Raw genomic sequence first — 10786 nt, 5'->3', positions numbered from 1 at the left:
TACAGCATTAACTGGTGCTGACTGTTTCCTTATTCACCAGATTTCTGGGGATTCGACGCCATTTGTGCAACGGGGCATCAGATTACAGGTGCCACTAGGTGGGAGTGTTGATCAAGATTAGAGGTCTGGAATATCAGTTTCAGGAATCTGCTAAAGTGAGGCAGGTTTGGGATTACCAATAAAACCATTTCAGCCGGTCGTTTAAAATGGCCCTGTGGCCACATCAATCAATTATCGTTTTTCACCGAAGAGATTTTGACACATCACTGTAGAAAAACCAAAGTGTAAATAATAATATGAATGATTGCTGAATTATAATTAGCCGCTTTGGTTTCAGGTGACTGTCGTGGTGTACTGGAAAACACCTGGAAAAAAAAAAAGGAGCTTTGTTAATGTTAATAGTAACATCTGTGCTTTCCTACTGAGAAAAGCCGAATTGTCTGCCCATTTGTCTTTTAAAATATCCCAGTGATTTTATCAGTCCTTGCTGTCTTCAGACATGAAACAGTCTGACACTAGTGAAAGTTTCAACCCTGGGTGCTCTATCCTCTGATGGCTGAACCATGTATACTACACTACTAAAAGGACTTTTTTACCCCCTGAAAACCTTCGAAGTATAGATCACATAAGTGTTTTATACCTCCAAACAGCAGAACAGAACTGATTCATAGTGTGGAAGGAATTATACTGTATGCATTTGTATTCAGGAAGGCCTATTTGTTGGCTTGGTGACATAACTGGCAGGAATTCCTTCACGTCAAAGAACTTGACTGGATACCAGAGAGGGACACTTGTATAGCCATGTCTGATGTGATACATGGAGGCATTGTTAACCCCTGGTTGTGTCTGCGAGGGAATAGGAGGTTATTAATGAGCATCCACTAATGAGAGGTGCTGATAAAGGAACAATAGCGGAGTATAGTAAGTCTGCCAGTTCTGGATGACAGAGGCCTCAGTGTGCGGAGGAGGGAGACCCAGCGGAGCATCGAGCTTTAATGTGGGATGGACGCTTCCTCTGTTCACCCGCAGCTCATTAACCACTTCTATCAGTTCGGCGACAGCACTCTCCTCTGTCAAACATGATGCAAATTACTCTGCCCTAAGACTACACAAGGTGTTGTTTTTGCCATGGGGTGCAAAATGGGAAGAGAGAAATTAGCAAACCGTGATTGATCATTTAAAACTTTTTAATTGCATAAACAATTATTTGATAAATGCGCAATTCAGTTCAGTTTTTTTTTTTTCACAGCATAAAGAAATCTCTTGAAACTCTTTTCAATAAAAGAGACCTCCATAAACTGCAACTTGTCAATCACTTTTTTGTTTTTTGTGCAGATTAAACAGATGAGATATAATATGTTAATTAGGCAAATCTTTTTACCTTTGGAGAGATCCAGACTAGCGCTTTCCCCTGTTTCCAGTCTTTATGCTAAGCTAAGATAACTGTCTCCTGGCTGTAGCTGCACATTTAACTGACAAATATGAAAGTGGTACCAATCCTCTCATCTAACAATAGACCGGAAAGTGAATATAAGCATTTCCCAAAAGTGTTGAACTATTCTCTTAAAACACTTTTTTTCATCATTCAAGGGAATGGAAGACACATCTTGGATGAATGGCAACATCCTCAAGAATAAAACAGCATGTCCTGTTGCTTTTGACTTGATACTTTTAGATAAACGTTGATGACTGAAAATCTTCATGGACATCTTGATGCACAAAAGAGAAAATACAGCATACACACACAAAAAAGTAAGAACTTAAAAAAGGAGGATTCTTATAAAGAAGATGTCATTGTAAAAGGACAAGAATTATTAATATAGAGAAGAAAAATTAAATCTGTAAATCTCAAGGGAAAAATGTCCATTTCTAAATTAATCAACAGTACAAATCCAAGTGGAAATAGACAAGTGTAGATAGGTAAAGCCAAAGTGAAGTTAAATGTAAAAAGATAAGCAGTACAATACAGAAAATGTGAATAAACATGACTGAAAGTCTTAGTTTAAAGTGTTAGCATGCTAACTTTTGCTAATTGGCACTAACCATAATGTACAGCTGAGGCTGATGGGACTATCATCAAAGTATTGGAAAAACCGAGGTTTTGACTTGATTACCAATTGTTACGATTCATCCTGCGGCGAACATGAATGTCTATACCGAATAATCATGACAATCTATCCAATAGTTGTTAAAACATGCCACTCAAAACCGCAGGTGGCGCTAGAGGAAAAGTCAGTGGGTCATCAACGTCAGCACGATTAATCCTCTGGGGACCAGGACTGTCTCTGCAAAATGGCAGCCCATCCAACGGCTGATGAAATATTTCAGTCTGAACCAAAGTGACGGACGAACCGACCGACCGCCATTGCCATTCCATAGCGCCAGGACATTAGTGCGGCTAAAAATGTACATTTCCGCAGGCGAATGACACGTAGGATTCTTCATTACTGTAAGTAACAAAGATGGAGTCAAGGAAGATGGAAATAGATACATGAAAATCCCTCCATCAAGCTCCAGAAACTAAAAAGAAATGTGATTTGATTTTCAATTACTCTAATCAATGACTGGCACTAAAAGAGAGGCAAGTTGTCTGATGTTGTGCAGTCATGGATAAGTAATCCATAATCTGGGACCCAAAACAAGTGGTTCCCTCTGATGCGGATTTTAAAGAATGTGAGGAGAGGAATGCGTAATGTGGAGCTGCAAGTGTGAGCCTTCCCTCACAGGTGGTCGCCTCCCTCATATGACATTTCCACAGGCAAAATCCTGTGGGCAAATCCCACCTTTCATGTCACATGTGCTGCGTTAACTACCAGTCTGACTGGGTGACAGCAGCCACTGTCTCCCACTGGGGAAAAAAAAAAAAAGCGAGGTGAAACACAGCAGTGGGAACAACTCTTAAAACAGTATCGGGTGAGAGGTAAATACCTAACACACTGTGGGCGGAGGCTGAATGAAAAACATAACAATCACATGGAAACTTAATTTTAATTAATCACGCATCCTCTCATTCTTTGGTTTCTCCTCAAGATGCAGTCAGATTTGCTTATGTTTCAAAATAAAATGAAGTGTGATGAAAATGAAACTAATTTAAAATATTAGATTCAAATATTCATTTTCAGTGTGATTTTGTGCATGTGTTTGTATGGTTTGTGGATGGTTAGGTTCCCTGCTGCAATTATGTAATGTGGACAAATCTTTTCTCTTTTGTTGTGTTTCTTTTGTTTTGGTGATTTGTCAATGATCTTTTTTTTCTTTTTTTCTTTTTTTAAATTTCCTTGTTTTTTCTGCAATGTCAATTCACTTTCTAAATGTTGTTGTGCCTTCCAAATTTTTTTCATGTGTTTTCTTCAGTGGTGTTGTGTTTTTCCCCCACAGGACCCGCATGATAGTCCAGGCCGCACACCTCCCAGTTCCCCCTTCACTCCACAGTTTGCATTATGTAGATTAGCCATTCATTGTAATCCACTGTGTCATTTTAATCCTGCTTTGAGTGACATTTTCCGTAACTCCTCCCCTCCTTGTCCTCTCTCCTCCTGTTGTCTCCCCTGCCACTCGGTCTACTTGTCTTATCCCGTCTGCTTAAGGTAAGGCTGCACAGCTCTTTAGCTAAAATAACCCCTAGATAGATCTGCAAATAAAGATGATGAAAGTGGGTACTAAAACAAAACCGCTGTGATAAACCATGCATCTTTTTATTGGATGCTGAATGCCACATAACCATAATTTACTTAAATGAATGAATGTGTTGTAAAGTGTGTTAATTCGTTGTCCATGCTTTGTATGCTTTGTTCATTGCACTGTTTGATGTTCTGTATTTGAGATTTCATTTGAAATTGCTTACTGGTGGACAAACACACTCGTACATTTTTGCTGGAGTGGAGCTGTGTGGCATCTGTGACATGATTCTTGGTTACAGCACTTTAGATCAATTAATATCAGCATCAGTATATGGCTTTATAACATACTAAATTAACATTATTTGGCCAGGTATCTTTTTTTTTTAATGTTTTAAATATCGTTGAAGAATGTTTTGAATGAGACTACACTACTGTGCACTTTCAATGAACCCTTTCCAGTAAATGTAGGTCTGTTTTTAGATCGCAGTTAAATTGAGTATACACCATTACCTGTTGCATTTATGTGGATCATTTATGTAGATTCTGTCATATATCAGCAACTGGACAGATTTTTCATCGTATGGCCTTTCCATAAAGAAACTCTTGACATTAAAAAACTCGTGGACAACTCTGAAAGAAAAAGGCTGCAGACTCGGTTTTCCTTCACTGACGTGTTCACGGTCTTTTTGTGCCAGCCCTTCTTTCTTCACGGTGTTGGTGAAGCTGCTGAGAGACGCTGCAACCATGGCTGCGGTAAGTTCAATTACTTTGCAACATCTCAGACAGAGTACTTGAGTGTCACTTTGTCTGGCTCCAGTTCAGCGGTTAAATGCCGTGGGCCTGGCTTAATAGCATCAGCTCTTGGAGGTTTGACTGTCAGCGCATGATGCCTCTTAATGCTGGCTCTGGGATGGACCCTTAAGCTGTTTTTTTTTTTTTTTTTTGAGAAGTGGCTTTAGAGGTCCTCTCTGTAATCATGTGAAGCAGATTAACCAGCCGTTCGCTCGTGTGCATCGTTTGGGGTCTGTTGTACGCCCTCAGGTGCCTGTGTGGTGGTGTATCTCTCTGAACATTTGTTATAAAAAAAAAAAAAAAAAGCTTAAAGTCATGTTAATTAGCTTCCACTGAAGTAATCAAGAAGTAAAGCATGTATAATAGACTTTAAAAAGCGACCCCAAAAAAACTAGAGGAAAACCAATGATTTTATGATATGCATAAGCCAGTATGGTGTTTTTTTTTTAAAATCTTTTACAAATTCATCCTTATGCAGACTGGATCTTTCCGTATGGTGTCAGAGGAGGAGCAGGCCATGCGGTCCAAGCTGGAGCATTTGACAGTGAAGGATCATGGGCCAGTGTTTGGGCCGTGTCACAAACTGCCTGGCCACACTGTGCAAAAGGTAAAAAAAAAAAAATAGCTGGGTGGTAGCACGTACAGAAGAGTCCAAGTCAGAATTTTGCCGTTCGAATAGTTGTGGCACTCAGACCCCAGCGTCTGTCTGATGTGTTTGCTCTTGTTTAACGATGTCATTTTGAAATCCCTTCCTCTCCTCAAGGCCAAGGATGAGCTGAATGAGACAGATGAGAGGCGGGCGTCGTCGCTGAAGGACCTGCGGGCCGCGATGAAGGAGAGGGCAGCGGACGGAGACGACCTGGCCAAACTGGTGCTGGAACGCTTCGGGGACAAACCCGACTCTCTGCTGCTGCGCTTCCTCAGAGCCCGCAAGTTTGACGTTGTCAGGGCCCACGAGCTCATGAAAGGTGAGTAACGGAAGAGACCGCCTGTTAGTCCATCCGCCGATGACTTTTATTTCAGCTCTGCTGTAAAGAGACAAACTGAGATATACTGTCCATTACCAGAAGTGAATTTTCTGCCCATATTATTTTGGTATTCATATGTTTTTGATTCAGCCTCTGCAGACATTTTTCCAATAGCTTCGGTAATAGAGCGTGAGACTCCTTTTGTGCTCCTCGTTTGCATGGATCCTGTCCATCACTGAGACAGGGAGGCATATGTTCATTAATTGGGGGCTTTGAGTTGCTTCTGAGTTTCCCCTGACAAAGCCCTCCTTTGTGTCCAAATGGGACAGCAATTTTACTCTTACTTGTGAACCCACCGTGTTCTGCTGGGAACCTCACTGCGCTCGCGCTGATTGTGTTGGTCTGGGAGAGGAGAGGAGATGAAAGAGCAGAGCAGTTTGACACTCCTGTGAGAAGAGACCAAGCTTTTGACTTGCTTATTGTTTGTGTGTGTGTGTGTGTGTGTGTGTGTGCCTATAACTTGCACACACACAAACATTTTTTATTCTTTTTTTACTTTTATTTTATTTTTCAATCTTCTTCATGACCAAAAATGTAGAGTAAGATTCTATTTCCCTAACCACAAACAAATTAACCCTGTTAACCCAGCTGCAACCTAAACTCAAATTTATACCAAATATGTTGATAATCCAAATGTAAAGCTACCTTCACCGCCACATTAAAACCCTGACCTTTGATCTAATACTCTAAAATCCGGTCCTTTATGTATACTCAGCTGTAACTCAAATGCCCTCTTAGCCCTAGACCGAACCTCTGGCCCACAAGTAACCCAGAAATACCTTGACAAAAGTTACATGATGAGGACTGACAAAAACAATTTAAGTTCTTTTCCACATCTTGCTATTATTATTTGAATGTGTGTTCCTCACAAAGACAGTAGCACAAGAAAAAACACACAGATTTGTGAATATAGTAGGAGAACTTATTAGTGTGATGGGAATGTGAACTTTTTCCTGTAAGGTTAATTGCTACTTGCTCAACACATGCATGCCTGTCTGCACACACACACACACACACACACATACCTCACACACAACATGCGTGTCCAGATGGACTTTCTCACATGCAAACACGCTTACTGTGGGTTAATTGGTGCCTCGGTATGAAGAGGCTTAGCGCAGCTCTGTAGATGCACTAAGACAGTGGTGTCATTATGTCTGGCACATCAACGACCTGCACCGAGCAGTCATGCACTTGTATGCAGCGGGTTTGTGAACCGGCAGCGTGCTATAAGAGAGTGCAGCTGATCTTTCAGCTGTGACCCACAGGTATGTGTGTGTGTGTGTGTGGGGGGGGTCCTCTCAGCCAGTGGGAAGCAAATAGTGCCGGCCCTTGGGCCCCGGTCGAATGTGCCAAAAAATGTTTCACCTGTCATAGTTTGCATCAAAACTTTTGTTTTCCGTAAATCGACTGTAGGTAACAATATTAGCAGCAGGCTTGAGTAATAAACATGACCTTGTAACATCAAATACAATCAATCGTTTGCGTCTCAAACACAAATAGGTAGCAGGCTAATAGACATGGCATGTTGATTAAAGAAAAACTGTTCGAAGGCAACAATAACAACAGTGTTTTCATTCAACCATAGATGGAACAGGTGACTGTTTATTGGATTTGGATAACTCAACAATTACATTTGTGTATATGAGCTGAGGCTGAAACGATTAGTCTATCGATTGATTAATTGATTAACTGATCGACAGAAAATTGATTGGCAAATAATTTGATAATCGAATATTCGTTTTAGTCACAGCAAACAGCCTTTCGATGGCAAGGATTTAATGCTCTTTGTTTTTGTTTTATGTGGCAGTAACCTGAATATCTTTGGGTTTTGTACCGGTGGTCGGAGAAAAAACAACTTTTTTCATCAATTTCTCACCCTATTCTTTTATAGACAAATCTGGTGATTGATCGATTGAGCAAATATCAGCAGTTTAATTGATAATGAAAATAATTGTTAGTTGCAGCTCTAATATGAGTCATTTCATGCCAAATGAGTTTTACAGTAATAAAATCTGCTGTAACTTTGTTAGCACTCAGTGACCGAATGGGAAAAATAATATCTGCCCTCATTTAAATCCCTGAAATAACAAGTTTTATGAATCTGTTTTATTCTTAAAATGAAAGCAATTGTCAATAATAAAATTACACATAGAGCTGCATCTCCTCCGCACCTGTAGATCTGTGTTGGTCCCCCTTATTGAACAATTCTGAATAAAAACTGGCCCACAGGTGAACCTAACTGCAGACCCCTGCTCTAGGTTATTTGCGCTTCAGGAAGGAGTACCCCGAGCTGTTTGAGAACCTGACCCCCGAGGCTGTCCGCAGCACCATCGAGGCGGGCTACCCTGTGGTTCTGCCCAGCAGAGACAAGTATGGCCATGTGGTCCTGCTCTTCAACATCGAGAACTGGGACCTGGAGGAGATCACATTTGATGAGGTAGCTGTAAAGCAAATTCACACAGCACAGCTGCACTTCTTTGGTATACAGATTCATGCAGAACTTTGGGCAAATTACATATTTTGTTGATTTTTGAAGTGAAAAGAAGTAAATACAATCCCTGCTGCAAACACACGTTAAAAAAAATTAGCCTTTTTTCAAATGTTAATGAACCTAAATGTAGGGAAAAAAATTAAACAGTAATTTGTAGAATGTGCAAAAGATTGCGCCCTCTGCTAAGTCAGAACATAGTAACTCCCCCCTTTGCCAACAGGGCGTGGGGGGGTGGGAATATGCTGCTTCGGGCTCGTGTGGCAGCCAGTGGCCCAGGACACATTGCACAGATGGGGAGGGAAGAATAAATTCAACTAAATATTGATTTAATAGCACACACAGTCAACTAAAAAGCAAACCTCAAAATCTCCCACGATCTACTTAAAGCAACACCAGCCGAAGCTTTTGGAGCGGCCCTGGCAGTCCCCTGACCCGAACATCACTGAAAATCTGTGGGTAGATCTTAAACATGCTGTGTTTGTGTATGGGATTTGCCCAACTGTAAATGCACAGTTGACGAGAATGTTGAGCTAATTTCTCAATATAAGTCTGTAAGTGTGTGTGTGTGTGCCACAGATCTTGAGAGCATACTGTGTGATCCTGGAGAAGTTGCTTGAGAACGAAGAGACGCAGATCAATGGCTTCGTCCTGATTGAGAACTTCAAAGGCTTCACCATGCAGCATGCCTCAGGAATAAAGCCGGCTGAGCTGAAGAAGATGGTGGACATGCTGCAGGTGAGATCCGACTCTAAAGGAAAAGTTGAGGATCTCTTGACGTGGAACCTCAGAGCTGTGGACTTTCAAATCCTTTGCTGTGTTGTGTGTTCACCTGCAGGACTCCTTCCCTGCCCGTTTCAAGGCGGTCCACGTCACTCACCAGCCCTGGTACTTCACCACTACGTACAACGTGGTCAAACCCTTCATGAAGAGCAAACTGCTGGAGAGGGTACGGACAGTTGCTAGCCACCCCTTCCATCTCAATCCGACATTCAGTTTTTTCGGTTTTCTCTCATCTGAATGAGTTGCATCTCTCCTCAGGTCTTTGTTCACGGCGACGAGCTGGATAACTACTTCAAAGAATTCGATGCAGGCATCCTGCCGGCGGATTTTGACGGGAAAGCCTCTGTTGCTGATTGCCAGGCCATCACCACCAAGCTTTTTGGCTCTGAAGACACTGCTCTCTGAAAGAACAGTCATCCCCTTTCAAACCCAAGAGTTATAGTGTCCTTCACCCCTAGATGCTTCTTTTGTGATCAGATCAGATATGTGGTCTTATTTTGAAGCTAGGTTGATATTTTCATTATTATTCAGGCAGTTCTTATGAGCAAAAAAGAAGTATCTAGAGTTAGGAGCAGGGGATGGTTTGCAAATGAGTAATACAGTGGCACGAAAAAGTTTGGGCTCCCATGGTCAAATTTTCTGTTTCTGTGACTAGTGATGTGAGTAAAAGATGACCTGATATCTAAAAGGCATGACGTTATGATGACACGTTTCTTTAATATTTTCAGCAAGATTGATTTTTTAATTCCATCTTTTACAATTTCAAAATAACAAAAAAGATAAAGGGCCTGAAACAAAAGTTTGGGCACCCTGCATGGACAGCACTTAGTAACACCCCCCTGTGGCAGGTATCACAGCTGGTAAATGCTTTTGGTAGCAGCTAAGTGTCTTTCAGTTCTTGTTTGGGGGATTTTCGCCCATTTTTCCTTGCAAAAGGCGTGTAGTTCTGAGAGGTTCTTGGGCCGTCTTGAGTGCAGTGCTCTTTTGAAGTCTATTCACAGATTTTCGATGATGTTTAGGTCGGGGAACTTGGAGGACCACAGCAAAACCATCACCTTGCGCCTCTTGAGGTAGTCCATTGTGGATTTTTATAGGTGTATTTGGGGTCATTATCCTGTTGTGGAAGCCATCCTCTTTTCATCTTCAGCTTTTTGTACAGTCTGTCTGATATTTGCTCTCAGAATTTGCTGGTATTTAATTGAATCCACTCTTCCCTCTACCAGTGAAATGCTCCCTGTGCCACTGGCTGCAACACAAGCTCAAAGCATGATCGATCCACCCCCGTGTTTAGCAGTTGGAGAGGTGTTCTTTCCATGAAATTCTGCAACCTTTTTTCCTCCAATCATACCTTTGCTAATTGAGACCAAAAAGTTCTATTTTAACGTCATCAGTTCAGGGGATCAAAATGATACACTTATAATACAAAAAAATAATACACTAATCTTGCTTAAAATGTTAAAAAATGTTTCACCTTTTAACTTTATGCCTTTTGTAGATCAGGTCATCTCCTACTCACTTAACCATCCACAGTAGCAAAAATTTTGACCCGGGGAACCCAAACTTTTTCATGCCACTGTGTAATGGTGATAGATATGGGAACGAAAAAGGATGTTTAGATACTACAGAGAGAATAACTGATGGTTAATGTTTGTGATTTGATAGTTCTGGCGAGTTTTGCTCCTGTTCCGGTTACATTCCTTATTACTGTATAAGCAGAGGGACGGTGAGAGAGCTGGTAATGTGATGATGTAGCTCACAACCAGAATGAGGTCAGACTGAGAATGGTTTTATGTTCTTTGCCTAAAAAATTAATTTTAAAACATACAGGACAACCTTGTGCCTACAGTTCTGTCAGATGAAGGAGCAATAGAAGCGTATTACAGTCTCAAGGGTGAATTTTAAAAAGGTATGAAGAGGGAAGACTAATAATGGATGTGCCTGCATTTGACCGTTTTTTTTAGGAGCAGGGGCCTCCTGATGCGGTGCCATGGAAACAGTTCTTTGTCTCAGCAGCCTTTTTTCTGTTGTTACACTCAGATGCCTGATGTACCACAAATATCCATTCTGCAATG

At 41.2% G+C, this 10786-nt stretch overlaps 1 protein-coding gene across 1 annotated transcript; it reads left to right on the top strand.

Annotated features, from left to right (window-relative positions):
* Positions 1 to 4830: 4830 nt before the first annotated feature.
* Positions 4831 to 9239, top strand: LOC120790100 (retinaldehyde-binding protein 1-like). The gene is made up of 6 exons (XM_040127395.1): positions 4831 to 5019; positions 5176 to 5380; positions 7702 to 7880; positions 8511 to 8669; positions 8770 to 8880; positions 8973 to 9239. The coding sequence occupies exons 1-6, from the start codon at positions 4831 to 4833 to the stop codon at positions 9117 to 9119; spliced, it is 990 nt and encodes a 329-aa protein (XP_039983329.1). The 3' UTR covers positions 9120 to 9239.
* Positions 9240 to 10786: the final 1547 nt, after the last annotated feature.

The sequence above is a fragment of the Xiphias gladius genome, chromosome 1 (genome assembly GCF_016859285.1).
Source record: "Xiphias gladius isolate SHS-SW01 ecotype Sanya breed wild chromosome 1, ASM1685928v1, whole genome shotgun sequence".
Classification (NCBI taxonomy): Eukaryota; Metazoa; Chordata; class Actinopteri; order Istiophoriformes; family Xiphiidae; genus Xiphias; species Xiphias gladius.
Note: the sequence above shows the minus strand (reverse complement) of the source record. Positions and strands in the feature narration are given on the sequence as shown.